The 16,466-nt window shown below is 45.6% G+C and overlaps 1 protein-coding gene across 1 annotated transcript; it reads left to right on the top strand.

Moving 5' to 3' along the window:
• Positions 1–7,898: 7,898 nt before the first annotated feature.
• LOC109780431 (uncharacterized) lies at positions 7,899–12,304 on the top strand. The gene is given in 8 exon segments (XM_073499686.1): positions 7,899–8,287; positions 8,424–8,466; positions 8,600–8,707; positions 10,715–10,750; positions 11,333–11,409; positions 11,411–11,448; positions 11,450–11,497; positions 11,585–12,304. Coding segments are annotated over 8 exon segments (1,176 nt in total). The 5' UTR covers positions 7,899–8,104; the 3' UTR covers positions 12,228–12,304.
• The last annotated feature ends 4,162 nt before the right edge of the window (positions 12,305–16,466 follow it).

Raw genomic sequence — 16,466 nt, 5'->3', positions numbered from 1 at the left:
GCTTGCCACTCCGGAGTCGGTCCTCCTCTTCACCATTGACATACTTGGTGGCAATCTCCATCATCCGACTCAGGGACATATCTCCTGTCCGACCAAACTTCAAGTTCAACTCTCGGTACTTAACACCCTCCTTGAAGGCACAAACTGCTTGGTGATCTGACACATTCTCTACTGTGTGGTGCAATGTGATCCATCTCTGGATATAATCCCTCAAGGCCTCATTCGGTTTCTGCACACAGGACTGCAACTCTGTCAACCCCGCTAGTCGTTTGCATGTACCTTGAAATGTTCTAGCAAACACTCGGGCAAGTTCCTCCCAACTATATATGCTGCCAGGTGCTAACTGATTCAACCACGCTCTGGCCGAGCCTTCCAACATCATAGGAAGGTGCTTCATGGCCACTTCATCATTGCCGCCACCGATCTGTACAGCCACTCGGTAGTCCTCAAGCCAAGTGTCAGGCTTGGACTCCCCAGTGAACTTGCTGACTCCAGTGGCCAACCTGAAGTTGGGAGGAATCACTGCTACTCTGATGGCTCTGCTGAAAAACTCGGGACCTGAAACATGCACTCTGCTGCCAGTCGGATAATCTCTATCATGGCCCTCTCTATGTGCCCTATTCCTGTCAACCAGACCTTGAACGAGAATAGATCTCGCATCAAAGCCCGGCTCTCTGGGGTCGAACGGAATTCTTCGTCCGCCACTATGAGGGCGTCTGTCATCGTGCTGCCGAGGCACATATGACCCACTCCTCGGGGGAGGTGTGGGCACTCGACGACGGTCATCGTGGTCGAGTCGGTGATCATACTACTCACGATTTCTGTACTGATCTCGCCGGTCTCCACGTCCCTCACGCCTCGGAGGCGATCTTGGGCTGTGAGCCGACTGAACTGTGTCTGCCATCACAGATCTGCTGTGAATCCTATTCCGCGACTGAGATACCGCTGTGTTCTACTCTCCCGCTGCCCGGAGTAAAGCTCGGATCGGCATCAAACCTCTGTCAGCCTCCGACTGGGAAGGCTGAATCGACTCTGCTATTCGGGCTGCAGCTGTGAGATTCTGAATCGGAGTTCGGTATACCTGAGTCGAAGGCGGAAAAAGCTGTCGTCGACTGGATTCAGGAACCCACTGCCGAACACGCTCGTCGAGTGCGTGCTGGAGGTTCTCCAGTCGAGTGCGCTCAGCCAAGTTGGCCAGGCGCACCTCCTCTAAGGTCCGGGCTTCGGGGGTTTCTCCAACGATAGGAGTGTGAAGTGCATCCATATTGCGGCGGCGGAGCTCTTCCCTCTGCTGCAAAGAAAGAGGCTCGGGGCGGTACTCTTCGTGGGCACGCGACGGATCGCCACCACCATCACCACCGTCGTCGCGAGGGAAGCTAGGAGGACTGCATGGTCCATTGACCATCAAGACTTCCGCTGCGGGATCACTGCTGTCGCACTCGGAAGCAGTCTCGACGGAGCCAGTCGAACATGCCGTAGAGAGTTTCATCGAGCTCGATTGCTGTGACTTGTGGGGTGGCCGACTGGCGGGCCACCGTGTGCCTCACCCGCCGCTGGAGACGCGACCGACTGGAACGTTTGCGCCGGCGACCAGCGGGGAGCGAGGACGCCACAGGAGCCGACCGATACTGAGTCGACGGCTGTCGAAGGAGGACGCCGCGGACGCATGCGCGAAAGTGCGTCGCCCCGTGGACGGGGAGCGCATCGACGTCGAGTGGAGCCTCTTAGAGCCAGGCGGAGTCGTCGATGACGAAGACGAGCGCGCCGAGACGGATCTCACGGCCCTCAGCCAATCCACCGCCGGAAACCATGATGATGGGAATCGGAAAAATCGCAACTTTACCAACAAGTCGCTAAGACACCTGCCCCACGGTGGGCACCAACTGTCGTGGATCTAAGACTGACAGTAGAATGGGGGGTAGGTAAGTAGAGGCAAGATCCTAGCTATGGCGAAGTTGTACACACCAGTTTTACGAGTTCAGGCCCTTCGCGGAGGAAGTAATAGCCCTACGTCTCGGTGCCCGGAGGCAGTCGACTGGATTATACGTTTGAGTGTCACAAGGGGTGCGAACCCTTGTCTCAGAGGAGGGGGTGGCTTATATAGAGTGCGCCAGGACCCCAGCTCCCCTCCGTTACACAGGGTTCAATGTTCATAAATGGAAGCGTTACAGGTAACGTCCGTAATTAAGTGTTATAAATGATAATTAAGTCTATGAGTAAATGCCCGACCGTTGCTGCATAGAATGACTTTAGGTCTTCTATGTATCGAGTGGTTTCTGCGACGGTCGAGTGACATTGATTCTCCCGAGTGGAAGGTCTCTGGTCGAGTGACATTGATTCTCCCGAGTGGAAGGTCTCTGATTGAGTGGATGATGGTACTCTTCGAATGCTTCTGGCTTTAGGTTGATGTCCTTGGGGAGGGTGTCTAGGTCAGGCCTGTGACCCTACCCTAGATACATGGCTTCATCAGTCAAGGAAGAAGAAGAAGAAGGGGCCCCCTCTCCCCTTCTCTTCCGGTGGCACCGGAACGCTATCGTGGCCACCATCATCATCACCGCGATCTTCACTAACCCCTCCGCCATCTTCACCAACATCTCCATCACCTTCCCCCCCCCTCTATCTACAGCGGTCCACTCTCCCGCAACCCACTGTACCCTCTACTTGAACATGGTGCTTTATGCTTCATATTATTATCCAATGATGTGTTGCCATCCTATGATGTCTGAGTAGATTTTCGTTGTCCTATAAGTGGTTGATGAATTGCTATGATTGATTTAATTTGCTTTTGGTTATGTTGCTGTCCTTTGGTGCCCATCATATGAGCGCGCGCGTGGATCACACCATAGGGTTAGTTGTATGTTGATAGGACTATGTATTGGAGGGCAAGAGTGACAGAAGCTTCAACCTAGCATAGAAATTGATGCATACGGGATTGAAGGGGGACCAATATATCTTAATGCTATGGTTGGGTTTTACCTTAATGAATGTTAGTAGTTGCGGATGCTTGCTAATAGTTCCAATCATAAGTGCATAGAATTCCAAGTCAGGGATGACATGCTAGCAGTGGCCTCTCCCACATAAAACTTGCTATCGGTCTAGTAAACTAGTCAATTGCTTAGGGACAATTTCGCAACTCCTACCACCACTTTTCCACACTCGCTATATTTACTTCATTGAGTCTTTATCTAAACAACCCCTAGTTTTTATTCTCGTGCTCTTTATTATCTTGCAAACCTATCCAAAAACACCTACAAAGTACTTCTAGTTTTATACTTGTTCTAGGTAAAGCGAACGTCAAGCGTGTGTAGAGTCATATCAGTGGCAGATAGGACTTGGGAGAATATTTGTTCTACCTTTAGCTCCTCGTTGGGTTCGACACTCTTACTTATCGAAAGAGGCTACAATTATCCCCTACACTTGTGGGTTATCACTCGTCTATATTTTAGAGATGTGGGGTTTGCTCATGTTCTATGTTATCTCCCTTTGTGCAAATCCCGTATTGTCATCAATCCACCAAAAAGGGGGAGATTGTAAGGGCATTTTTATCCCTTAGTTGTTTTGGTGATTGATGACAATGCTTTTGCGGACTAATTGTGTGCATTGAGTATTTCAGACATTTCATCACTAGGCACAGGACGATTTGGTGCCCCTCGAAGACTATTGAAGACGGCGTTTCTCTACGTTTCTTTTCGGTGGATTTGAGTCATAGGAAAGCCGTACTATTAAGAGGGGGTCCGCTTTGGAAAGGTTTGGGTGGAATCATCACGTACACGTCTACTCCTTTGCACCGCCTTTCCTTTGGCACTTTGGAGCATCCGCCGTCTTTTCTTGTCTATGCAAAAGGTCGTGATTGCTGAACTAGGGCATGCGGTAGTACTGCTTCTAGGAGCGGTAGTACCGTAGGCCCTTGCGGTAGTACCGGCCTCTGGCGCGGTAGTACCGCAAGTGCCCACGGTAGTACCGCTTCCTCGGAGCAGTAGTACTGTGGCCTCAGGCCAGGCGCTGCAGCTTTTGCGGTAGTAGGGGCGGATGTAATTTTTTACATCCGCGCCCTATGCGGTAGTACCGCGCCTCTGGCGCGGTAGTACCATGCGCTCTGGCCAGGCTCAGTAGCATGCGCGGCAGTAGGGGTGGATGTAATTTTTTACATCTGCACCTCGCGCGGTAGTACCGCTCCTAGCTTGCAGTACTACCGTGTTGTATTTTTGCATAGATCCCAACTCAGCAGAAGTTGCCACGGATGTATTTTTATATGTCCGTGCCCTCTCAGAATCTAGACTATCCCTGCCTTGCGGTAGTATCGCAAGGGGAGCGGTAGTACCGCGCCAGCAGTTCTACCGCCCTCTGCTTCATTCCGCCTGGGCTGTTCTGGTTTCTGCTGCACGGGCGGTAGTATCGCGGGGCTCTGCAGTAGTACCGCGTGCCCTTGCGGTAGTACTGTGTCCCTGGCGCGGTAGTACCGTGCTACGCAGGCTGAGTTGGTGGATAACGGTTGGATTTGTTATTCCACTATATAAGGGGAGTCTTCTTCTCCGAGTTGACTACCTCTTCCAACCCAAAGCTCCATTGTTGCTCCAAGCTCCATTTTCGCCCGATCTCTCTCCCTAGCCAATCAAACTTGTTGATTTTCTAGGGATTGCTTGAGAAGGCCCCAATCTACACTTCCACCAAGAGAAATTTTATTCCCCCACTAATCCCTTGCGGATCTTGTTACTCTTGGGTGTTTGAGCACCCTAGACGGTTGAGGTCACCGCGGAGCCATAGTCCATTGTGGTGAAGCTTCGTGGTGTCATTGGGAGCCTCCAATTAAGTTGCGGAGATTGCCCCAACCTTGTTTGTAAAGGTCCGGTCGCTGCCTCCAAGGGCACCAATAGTGGAATCACGGCATCTCGCATTGTGTGAGGGCGTGAGGAGAATACGATGGCCCTGGTGGCTTCTTGGGGAGCATTGTGCCTCCACACCGCTCCAACGGAGACGTACTTCCCCTCAAAAGGAAGGAACTTCGGTAACACATCCTCGTCTTCACCGGCTCCACTCTTGGTTATCTCGTGCCTTTACTTGTGCAAGCTTATTTGTGTTTTATCCCTTGCTTGCTTGTGTGCTTGTTGTTGTCGCATCATATAGGTTGTTCACCTAGTTGCATATCTAGACAACCTACTTTGTTACAAAGTTTAAATTGGTAAAGAAAAGCTAAAAATTGTTAGTTGCCTATTCACCCCCCCTCTAGTCAACTATATCGATCCTTTCATCTGGGCCCTCTCGGTAATGCACATCATGATAAGCCTTGCAAGCAATGTAACTAATGAGTTAGTTGCAGGATGATGCATTACGGAATGAGTAAAGAGACTTGCCAGTAACGAGATTGAACTAGGTATGAGGATACGGACGATTGAATCTCGGGCGAGTACCATACCGATGACAAAGGGAATAACGTATGTTGTCATAACGGTTCGACCGATAAAGAACTTCGTAGAATATGTGGGAGCCAATATGAGCATCCAGGTTCCGCTATTGGTTATTGATACGTCCATTTTGCCTCATGCTTTTATATCGATATTTATTGCATTATGAGCTGTTATTACACGTTATGCCACAATACTTATGCCTATTCTCTCTTATTTTACAAGGTTTACATGAAGAGGGAGAATGCCGGTAGCTGGAATTCTGGGCTGGAAAAGGAGCAAATATTAGAGACCTATTCTGCACAGCTCCAAAAGTCCTGAAACTTCACGGAAGTCATTTTTGGAATTTATAAAAAATATTGAGCGAAGAAAATACCAGAGGGGGCCCACACCCTGGCCACGAGGGTGGGGGGCGCGCCCTACCCCCCTGGCGCGCCCCCTGCCTCGTGGGCCCCTGGCAGGCCTCCGGTGCCCATCTTTGGCTATATGGTGTCTACTACCCTGGAAAAAAATCATAAACAAGCTTTCGGGAAGAAACTCCGCCGCCACGAGGCGGAACCAATCTAGGGCTCCGGCGGAGCTGTTCTGCCGGGGAAACTTCCCTCCGGGAGGGGGAAATCATCGCCATCGTCATCACCAACGATCCTCTCATTGGGAGGGGGTCAATGTAATGCCCCAAGACCGACGCTCCAGATGTCTTCCTTGTTTTGCGAGTCAGCTGCGTTATTTATTTGTTTGTTGCATCTCATCTCATAGCATCATGCGCATTGCATTTGCATGTTTCATAAAGCTTGCATCGTTCATAGTTGCCGCTCCTCGCTTGTCTCCGTTGACCTCTTGACATGCCCCTTTGTCGTTGTCGACCTCTCTCAGACCCCCTCGTGTGCGTGTCCGAAACTGCCCCAAACCCAAACCGCTCAGTCATCACCGTTGCATTCAGATCATCTCCTAACATCTATAAAACATCTCTGTTTTCTTGTTTGGACTCCCTACCTATTTATTTCCCGATCGTCCGATTGCGATCGAAGGGACGAGGGAACCCCTACCCAAAATCAACCTACTATATAAACAGCCTAACCCTAGTCCAATCCATCCATCCCGTCTCCGCCGCCAGCCGACCAACTCCCTCCTTCCTCGGGATCCTCCCAGATCCCCTTCGCAGCAACCAGCGCAGCCCCAAGCACCTGGGGTTTCTCTTGCCCTCCAGCTGCCGTGCCCGCACGCTTCTGGCGAATCTCCGGTCAGCCAAGCTGCGCCCGTTCTTCCCTCCTTTCTTCTCCCTGTCTCTCCTCTCTGAACTCACTCGCTCTCTGTATTTCTTCGCAGGAGCCGAGCCGCCGTCGTCCTGTTCGACTCCCACCATCAGGAACCGGCTCCCCTCGTCAGATTTGGTGGATCCTCGCTGCCGTCCACCGCCTGTAGGCCCCATCTCGCCGCACCTCCATCCGTTCCTTGCGCCCACGACGCCGAAGTCCATCGTGCCCAGCCGCCGGTGCTTGAACCTGCTCCTTCCTCTATTCTTCAGTAACGAGAGCAGCAGCAGTTCGCTTGTCCTGCGCGTTGACCACGCCACGCCAGTGCCTGGGCCGCGTCCCGCGAGCCGACCCAGCAACTGCATCCTGTCGGCCTGCTGCTACCTCTCCACAGTTCTGGGCTGAGGCCCATGGTGAGCAGACCCCCAACGCCCCTCCTCTGTTCCTACTTGGGCTTGGCCCGATTCTGCTACTGCTGGTGTCTTGCGCCCAGTAGATTTGGCCCGATATGTTTTTTCCCTGTTCGAGCGATTTTAGCATTATCCAGTGTTTTACTGTTTTACAGAAAAACCCTCATGTTCATGCATTTAATATCTCACAAACCATGCATCGGATTAAAACAACTTATATATGCAAAATGCTTAGTTTTTCATCTAGTTTCATAATCTGCCACTTTCATCTATGTTAAAAATGTTTAACTTGCTGTTTGCTTTAATTTGTTTAAATGCCATGTTAAAATGATTTATTTCATAACTAATTAACCGTAGCTCCATTTTAAATAAACTTTATATGTTAATGGGGTAGGAAAATGCATAGATTAACATGTTGCACTTTATTTTCCTGTTTAACAACAATAAAATATGGTTTAGGGCAGAACAGTAGCAAATTCAAAATATGCACATGAGGATTTTTCGAAATTGTTGTTTGTTGTTTCCGGCCTCATTTAAACTTGCATAAATAGTTAGTTTACTTATGTTTCACCTCTTGCCATGTTTAAAAACATTTAATATTGTTGGGTACATAACCGAGAGAGAACTAAATGAGTCATGTGGTGTTTCGTCAATATGCAACTCGTTGCATATTGAGGTCCACTTAATTTGTAGTATTGTTTGTGCACTTTGCCATCACATGCCTCATTAAATCGGACATACATCATACTTAATTGTGCATCATGCCATGTTTATGTGATGGTTGTTTACTATGTTGTTTGTTTCTTTCCGGATTGCTTCTTTCGTTAGCTTCGGTTTCGTTCCGGAGTTGCGAGGATTCGTTTAACTAAGTCCGTTTGTCAATTTCATGGACTCTGTTCTTCTTGAACATACCCTCTCGCGTCTCGGCCGCCCGGCTGGTGGGGATCAACCCGTTTGCCGCCGCCGTCGGCGGCGCTGCTGGTGACGGCCTGAAGAGGGAGCGGAGATTTGATTTGTGATTTCGGCTTGTGCGGCGGCGATGGGGGTGCTGTCGCGGCCGGAGGAGGTGCCGGCGCTGGTCAGGCTCAAGCTGGCGGCGGGGCGGATCAGGCGCGAGATCCCGCCCCAGGAGCACTGGGCCTTCGCCTACGACATGCTCCAGCGGGTCTCCCGCAGCTTCGCGCTCGTCATCCAGCAGCTCGGACCAGACCTCCGCAATGCCGTAAGCACGCAATTCCCCCTTCCCCCCTTCCCCTCCAGATCCCATCCGATTCGAATGCTTCATACAGTAGATTTGATTTGGGCAACTCTCTGAAACGCGCACGGCCGCTGACGCCGCTCTGATTCTCGCTCTGCAGGTGTGCGTCTTCTACCTCGTGCTCCGGGCCCTGGACACCGTCGGTCAGCGCCCTCACTCCTGCTGCTCACTGTGTTGTGTTTGTTTGAATTCCTTTTGCCGCGTTTGATGGAATCTTTTGGGTCAAGTTCATCGCTGCCTTCCTTTTTAGTAGTACCAACCACTGTTTGCTCACAGCGATCAGTATAACTGCAGAGGACGACACCGCCATCCCTAACGAGGTCAAGCTGCCCATCCTTCGGGATTTCTACCGCCACATCTACAACCCGGACTGGCTCTTTTCATGTATGATCGGATCTCTCTCTCTCTCTCTCTCTCTCTTTAAGAACAAGCTGTCCTTGTGCTCAACTCAATTGTGCTGCTCTTCTTGTTCATCTAACCATGTAGTTTTGGCCTTCAGGTGGAGCAAACGACTACAGAGTGCTCATGGATTATTTTAGACAAGTCTCCACTGCTTTCTTGGAGCTAGGCGAAGGGTAATAATTTCTGTTTCTCAGCTTCAGACCGCTTCTCATTTTCTGTACTTTCCTAGTTCCCAGTACGCTGTTGGGAACTTGTGCCTTCGTACGAATTGTTGTTTTGTCTAAGTCCTTGGGGAACACATCAATCATTTAGTCAGCACTGATATCACTTCTGTAAAAGTAAACGCAAGATTTGTTTAAATATGGAGCTTTTATTGGCTATCATTAGTGCAATTCTCATGTCACTAAGGTTTGTAAGGGTGAAGTAAAAAAGAAGTAAAATGCTCATAGTTACACTTACAGGATTACAGGAGAACCTGACAAAGAAAGAGATTACAAAGAATTGAATAGTCAGTTGTACTTCTGATTTCTGAAGGTTTTCTTTACTGTGCTCAGATTCATAAGCACTAGAGCTTATGCCAACTTTTGCTTGTTTTGTGTTTAGTATTTCTTCCAGGTGGTATAAATGACACACCCTCTCATGTGGACTATAAACATTTGCTATAGATCACCTTCAATAACTTTGTAAGTACATAGATATCACCTAGATGTAATATGTAACTATTTATTGCAATCTGAGGAATGGGTGTGTATATTGTAGTCTCTACATGCACAGTCGATATGTGTTCAGTCCAACCCCATGGCATCAGGGAGGTCGAGTTTGTCGCGAGCAGCAGTACATGGTTGTCGGCTTCCACTTTCTTCCACCTAGGTGCTTTCGCTCGGTGATACAAGGCTTGTAATGTTCTCCCTTGTGAGCTCTCTCTCTCTCTTTCACTGTCCGTGTTCATGTTTAGTACTGCTTCAATTTCTTTGTGATGCAAATGTTGCTGGCGAACATACTTTGTGTAGATAAAACTTACAAAAAAGCACTTTTTCTGGTCGCGAAATTTTCCGAATTTGATCTGGTCTAGCAGTTCAACATGTATTGTATCATCAAAACAACTCATATGCATTTTATATATGCAACAACCTATACGGTTCAGTACATCAGTTCATAATAAACAAAAACAATTGAACAGATCAGTGTCTTGGTGCATGATCGAAGGTGCATATGGAAGCATCCCCGTGTCAATTGTAGTACACATCTTTTTAATACAAATGTTTTAAAAGTTTCTTTTTGAACTTCTCCCAATTAATATACCTGAACTTGATTATCTTTCTAACATGTACTTATACCAGCTTCATTAGATTTTGTGTTAGTGCTTGTAACACAATCAGTTCAGATCTCGATAGACCATAAGTTCAAGTTCACTAGTATTTGTAAATGCTGGTAGCAGTACTAGTATTTACAAATTTGTAACCTAAGAACTAAGCTTGCATCTTGTTACTTCTATGGAAGCATTGACCTCGTAATTTTATTGGACCAACCACTAACATAAGAATTAGACATGGTGCTCAGTGTATTCTCTCAATCTTGGTTGTTCTTACAGTGCTTATAATCTTGACATCTTTGATGAATCCAGCCCGAACTGAAGCATGTCGGCAAGCCGGGCCTCAAAAGGCCCTTCTCCCGCTACTGTCTCGATCTTGAACTGATGTTGTTGTCATCTGTCTACCTCCTTCCTTGGTGAGCCCATGTTCTTCTGCTCTTGACGCTCGAGCCGCCTGCACTTCTTTTCTCAGTTCAAAAATTCCCAAAGCATCAGTACTATGTATCAGGATACACCATGTTAGTTCTGCAGATTTCCATTATGCTTGTATGTCCTCCTGTACTGCAAGTTCATTAGCTGAAGTTTAGAATCGAGAGACTGCAAGTTCATTAAAATTGAAAAACATTCAACTAAATTCCTCATGTACTGTATTATTACCACTGTTCTGAAAATGACAGTTGGGCAGGAGCAAAATCACACTAACAAGCGCAAAGGTGAATGGTCAGTAGTGGTGTTTGAGTTGAGCAATTCACTGCATCTTGTCATAGTATTGCTGAATCAAGGATATCATTGCTGGTTGACATATACCAGGTCGCCTTTTTTTTACTAATGGCAAGTATTAGGTTCTTTTGGAAGTTTTCTTTATGTTAGGAAGTGAGACGACTAGTCCACATACATAAAAGGAGTTTCTGCAGTCTCAGTGCTTCTGTCTTTTCTCCACTTTCTTGGCATCTTATAATTTTGGTCGGGGCACCAGAAAAGGTAAGGGGCTGAATCAGGACATATATTTTACTTTCACGTTTGCACTACCAATTTGATTCCTACTGTCTACTGATATGCCATTTTATAGATTATTATTAAAAATCTTCAGTAGTACGAGTAAGTTGTCACAAGAGTAGCAAAGGAAATAATTTATTATGTTGATAGCATATTAGCATTTACTTTTTTGCCGCCCTTGCATGAATGACAGCCGTCACTTTTGGTCAGTGAGTAGCATTGCAGGGCTATATATATAATCAGACAGTTAATGAGTGTATCAGTCATCTTGTAGCGGCAATCTTACAATGTGGGTGCAGGAGTGGAAGCCGGTGATGGGAATGCTGGCCTTCGACCTCATCTCTGCTGTGATGACGGCGCTGGTGAAGAAGGCTCTGGAGCAAGGGCTGAACCGCCTGGTCCTCGTCACCCTCCGGCCTGGTCGCTAACATCTTCCTTGCTCCAATAGCCTTTTTCAAAGAACGGTATGCAAACACATGCATCCTTGTACATACAATCTGCATTCATTCCCTGGGTGACTGAAACTGCATAGCGCCATGGCATTCTTGCAGGAGCACGAGGCCCAAGCTCACATTGGAGGTCCTAGCGTACCTCTTCTTCAGCGCCGTGTTTGGCGCGACGCTCTCACAGTACACCTTCTTCTATGGCTTGCAGTACACCACTTCCACCTTCGCCATAACCTTCATCAACCTCTCTCCTGTGCTCACCTTCCTCATCGCCGTCGTGATGAGGATGGAACCGCTGAAGTTGAAGAGCATGGTGGGAGCCGCAAAGATCACCGGAACGCTCACGTCGCTGGCCGGCTTGCTGCTGCTGAGTCTCTACAAGGGTGTGCCACTGACGCACCAGGCTGCCACTGCACCTAGCCCAGCTGCTCACCATGCAGCACCCTCCGACAGCAGTGGCAACAGGAGCTGGATGCTGGGCACCATGGCTTTGCTGTTCAACTGCCTGCGCTTCTCCTTCTGGCTGCTGCTGCAGACAAAGCTGACCAAGAAGTACCCGGCCATCTACTCCAGCACTGCCATCATGTTCTTCAGTAAATGGCATCGACATTCCACAGAACAAATGTCAACTAGGATGCGTGTGTATGTATCAAATATGGCAGGATTTGTTCCTCGCGCCGGAGTACACCAATGCAATGGTGCGGAGGCCGTACAAATTTCTTATTTCCATTGCTACAAGTTTGAGTGATAAATTACTGTAAGCTCACATGTTATTGTGCAATTAGTTCAAATGATCACTATTTTCTTGATTGAACAAAACAAAAAGAAGTACAAATATTTATTATAAAAATTATGAAAATTGTTCAAGTTGCAAACAAAAGGAAGTACATACCTTCACTGCAAAAAATGTCCGAGTTTGAACAAAACAAGAAGAAAACATCCATCAGTTCAACTAGTTAAACCATGCAAATTCGGAGCTGTGGTGTCGTCAGTTTGGACGAGAAAACAAATCTAAAATTGTAATCCCAAAAAAGGATCAGTTCTATAGGTCCATGTCTTAACCGGAGGCCGTTCAAAACATCCGGACATATAAGTCCACTGTTTTATTATGCGAGTTAAAAAAATGACATCCCATCTGTGAAAACATGTTCAGTACAAAGTACAAACACATACAAAGATCATTTCAACTACTCTGTTTTTGGAACGGAAAAAACAGAACGCTCAGTACAAACACAAAACTTCACTCAGTACAAGTACTCTGTTTTTTGACCGAAAAAACAACACGATGGGTCTCGCCGTATTTCAAATTACTCTTCAACGGTTGCGAATTTGGAGAAGCGTTCAACATGACTAAGTTCCGCATTTTCGATTGCTATCCAACGGTATATTATTTGCCCCATTTCGACAAACTTTTAAAAAAATCACGTTCGAAATCAAATTTGACCGTATTCGAATTCGAGTTTAAACCGTAAGGAATTAGAAAAACATTTCTATACGAAAAAGTTGCGCATTTCCCATAGCTTTCCAACGCCGTATCATTTGTGTCAATCCGACAAACCGTTTGAAAAAAAAATGCGAAAATACGTTTCGCCCAAAATTTCACCGTTTATCAAATTACTTTTAAATTGTTTAAAATTTGAAAAACAGTAGATATATGGAAGATGCGAATTTTTATCAGCTTTCCAACGCCATCTTATTTTCTCAATTCCGACAAACCGTTTGAAAATTAAGTCCAAAATACGATTCACGTTTTCGGTTTTGAAAAAAACGGTTTTTTTAAAACTGCTCTTAAACCATAATGATTTTGCAAAAACGTTCAATATACTTGAAATATAGTTGTCAAGAGCCTTCAACGATATATTACACGCCCTGTTCTGACAAAAAAATTACAAAATATTTTGAACTAAAGAAGACGATCTGTTAAACAGAACAGAAAGCATCAGTTCAACCACTCGAAAATCATCAGTACAACCGCCTGAAATTGTCAGTTCAAGTAGGGTAATATTTTGTTACGCGAAATAGAATAGCCCAGATGTATGTATGTGTGTGCGTGTGTCTATAGAGGTTCACACCAATTGTGTCTCCTGTATACCTTCCACCCACTATCTCCGCCTCCTCGATGCAATTAATCTTACCACCTATGTCAATGATTCATTCGGTCAACCCCTCTTCCACTATCACCTATACTTCCACTATCACCTATACACACTTTGGACAAACGAAACTAGAATTAAATCAGTGGGAGTACTACGTTTCCAATTTGCCAAACAAAAAAGATTAGTTCTCAAATTACTGATGGAAGGAGATGTAATGTCGGGCACATAAGTTTAGAAATGAATCAGTGTTGGAGATGTGAATTGATGGGAGATGTGATGTTGCGCAAATAAAATTGGAAGTAAATCAGCTGGCTTACTACGTTTCCAATCTATCAAACGAAAAAAATTATTAGTTTCCATATTAAGGAAGGAAGGAGATGCAATGTCCAATTACTAAAATTTGAAATGAATATGTGGAAAGGGGTGGAATCGAAGGAGAGAAAAACCCTTGAGGCAAGGAAGCGAATCACCAATTCCCTTTTAATATTAGAGAAAAACCGACCACTGTTTTATTTATAGAACTTGGTAAATTTCTGAATTCTTTTAAATAAATCATGAATAAAAAAATGTCGGTGAGCTAAAATGTTTGTGAAATACAAAGAAAAGTTTCCAATTTTTTTAAAATGTTCACATATTCAAAAAAATCTTGGATTTGAAAAAAATGTTTGTGAACTCAAAAAATGTAAACAAACTTAAACAATGTTAACAAATTGGAAAATTGATTGCAAAAAAAAATGTTCATGAATTTAAAATTTTCCACGCATTTGAAATATGTTCATGAGTTTTTTTGAAAGTTCATTAAAAATGAATTTAGAAAATGTTCATTTAAAAAAACAACCGAGAAAAGAAAATAACAGAAAAACCCGGTTAGAAGGTTCCCAAAGCCGCCTAAACCGAGCCTGGAACCTTCAAGGTTCCCAAAACCGGAATGCTTCTTGGCGCTAAATGGGCCGGCCCATTGTGTCATTCATGTGCGAATCAACGTCCGTTTGACACAGTTAGCGTCAAAAATAGAATTCGATCCGGGGAGCCCCTCTTCAGCGCCTTAAGGTGTTGGCGCACGCAGGAACGCTGACGAGCATGTCGCATGGGCCGACCCAATCGCATGTCCCTTCTCTTGTTTGGTTTCGTTCTATTTTTTTTAGCAATTACTGGTTACTAGAGCAATACCCTTCACGCGGTCTCGACTCACCCGCGAGGTGGAAGAATTCAAGGATGAGCATGTGGGTGTGGATGATGGGTGGTCCAGCCGGCCATGTGATTTTACTTAGCAAGCTCTTATGCAAGTCTGTTTCTGCTAGTTGGGAGGAGTTAAAAGAGGATGATATTGTTTTTGGTGTCTTGGGCGAGGTGTTCCACTAGAGATTCCAAAGTATTAGCGCGTCAAAGCAGCAACTATTCGATATATATGCAATTACATACATCCCTTCCCCGAGCTAGAGGTTAATTTGAACCATTTTTTTATTTGTTCTAATGTTGGGATTACTAAAATTGGAAATAAATCTGCGGAAAGGGGTGGAATCGAAGGAGAGAGAAAAACCCTCGAGGAAGCGAATGACGTATTCCCCTTTAATAGTAGATAAAAACCGACAACTGGTTTTTCATAGAATTGGATTCTTTCTGAATTCTTTTAAATAAATCATGTATTAAAAAATGTCCATGAATTTAAAATTTTGTGAAATACAAAAAAATGTTTCCAATTTTTGAAAAATGTTCACAGGTTCAAAAAATATTCATGGATTTGATAAAAATGTTTGTGAACTCAAAAAATATAAACAAACTTTAAATTTTTTAAAAAATTGGAAAATTGATCGCAAACAAAAAATGTTCATGAATTTGAAAACTTTCGACGCCTTTGAAATATGTTCATGAGTTTATTTTATTTTTTTAGAAAATGTTCATTTAAAAAAAGAAGAAAAAGGAGAAAACCCGATTGAGAAAAGAACAACGACCACTGTATTTTGTTTTCTTTTACAATCTAACCTCTTACGTCCATTGCTTACAAAAATCATTTCCAACCACACCATACATTAATTTTGTGACTAGCAAAGCTAGTGGATTGACAACCTCACTAGTCTAAGTTGGGGACCAAGAGAAGTTTCTAGTTGTGTGTAGATACTGATCATGAGTTCATGACACATTAACATATGATACATTGGTTCCAAATTGAAGGAAATTTGCTTCGTGCTACAAACCCTTGCACTTCAGGGCCCAACAATTTTTTATCTAACATGGACAATACTAGCCGGGAATATCAGGAAGCAGGCCCCACCATGCGCCCCCCGGGGCGCATGGGCTCAACCGTGTGGAAGCCCAGGGCCACCCCTTTGGCACTTCTTTGGCTCTTGGTGATCTCCATGACTTGAAACTGAATGTCATATTTTTGTTTTATTTTTTGATCCCCGAATTTCTTATCTGGTGCACTGAAACACTAAAAACCGGCAACTAGACTTAGCATTGGATTAATATGTTAATCCAATAAAAAACAGTTAGAAAATATGCCAAAACTATGCATAAGATATCAATGTAGCATGAGCATGCCAAAAAATATAGATACATTAGGGACGTATCAACGACACCTGCGGGTGTCGCATCCCCTTGGGGGGGGGGGGGGAGGGGGTTGTCGTGGGCTGTGTGAAACTCTTTGTCCATGCTCGTGGACATGATGGCGGTGACACAATCACACCATATCCCTCTTGGGGCATCGTTGGTGAGTATAGATTCCTTTGGTCGTGGCATCGTCGTTTGGGCGGGCTTGGATCATTGCTAAAAGCTTCTCCGGTGTTTGTGCGGGGGAAGATTGCTCGTCTTCTCCCTTATACACGTGACCATGTCGCCGGGGTCTCTTCATCCCTTTTGTTCATCTGCAGGGATGGTGATCCTCTGTTTAG

This window comes from Aegilops tauschii, chromosome 5 (assembly GCF_002575655.3).
Source record: "Aegilops tauschii subsp. strangulata cultivar AL8/78 chromosome 5, Aet v6.0, whole genome shotgun sequence".
Classification (NCBI taxonomy): Eukaryota; Viridiplantae; Streptophyta; class Magnoliopsida; order Poales; family Poaceae; genus Aegilops; species Aegilops tauschii.
The sequence above is the reverse complement of the archived record's forward strand: the minus strand, read 5'-3'. Positions and strand labels throughout refer to the sequence as shown.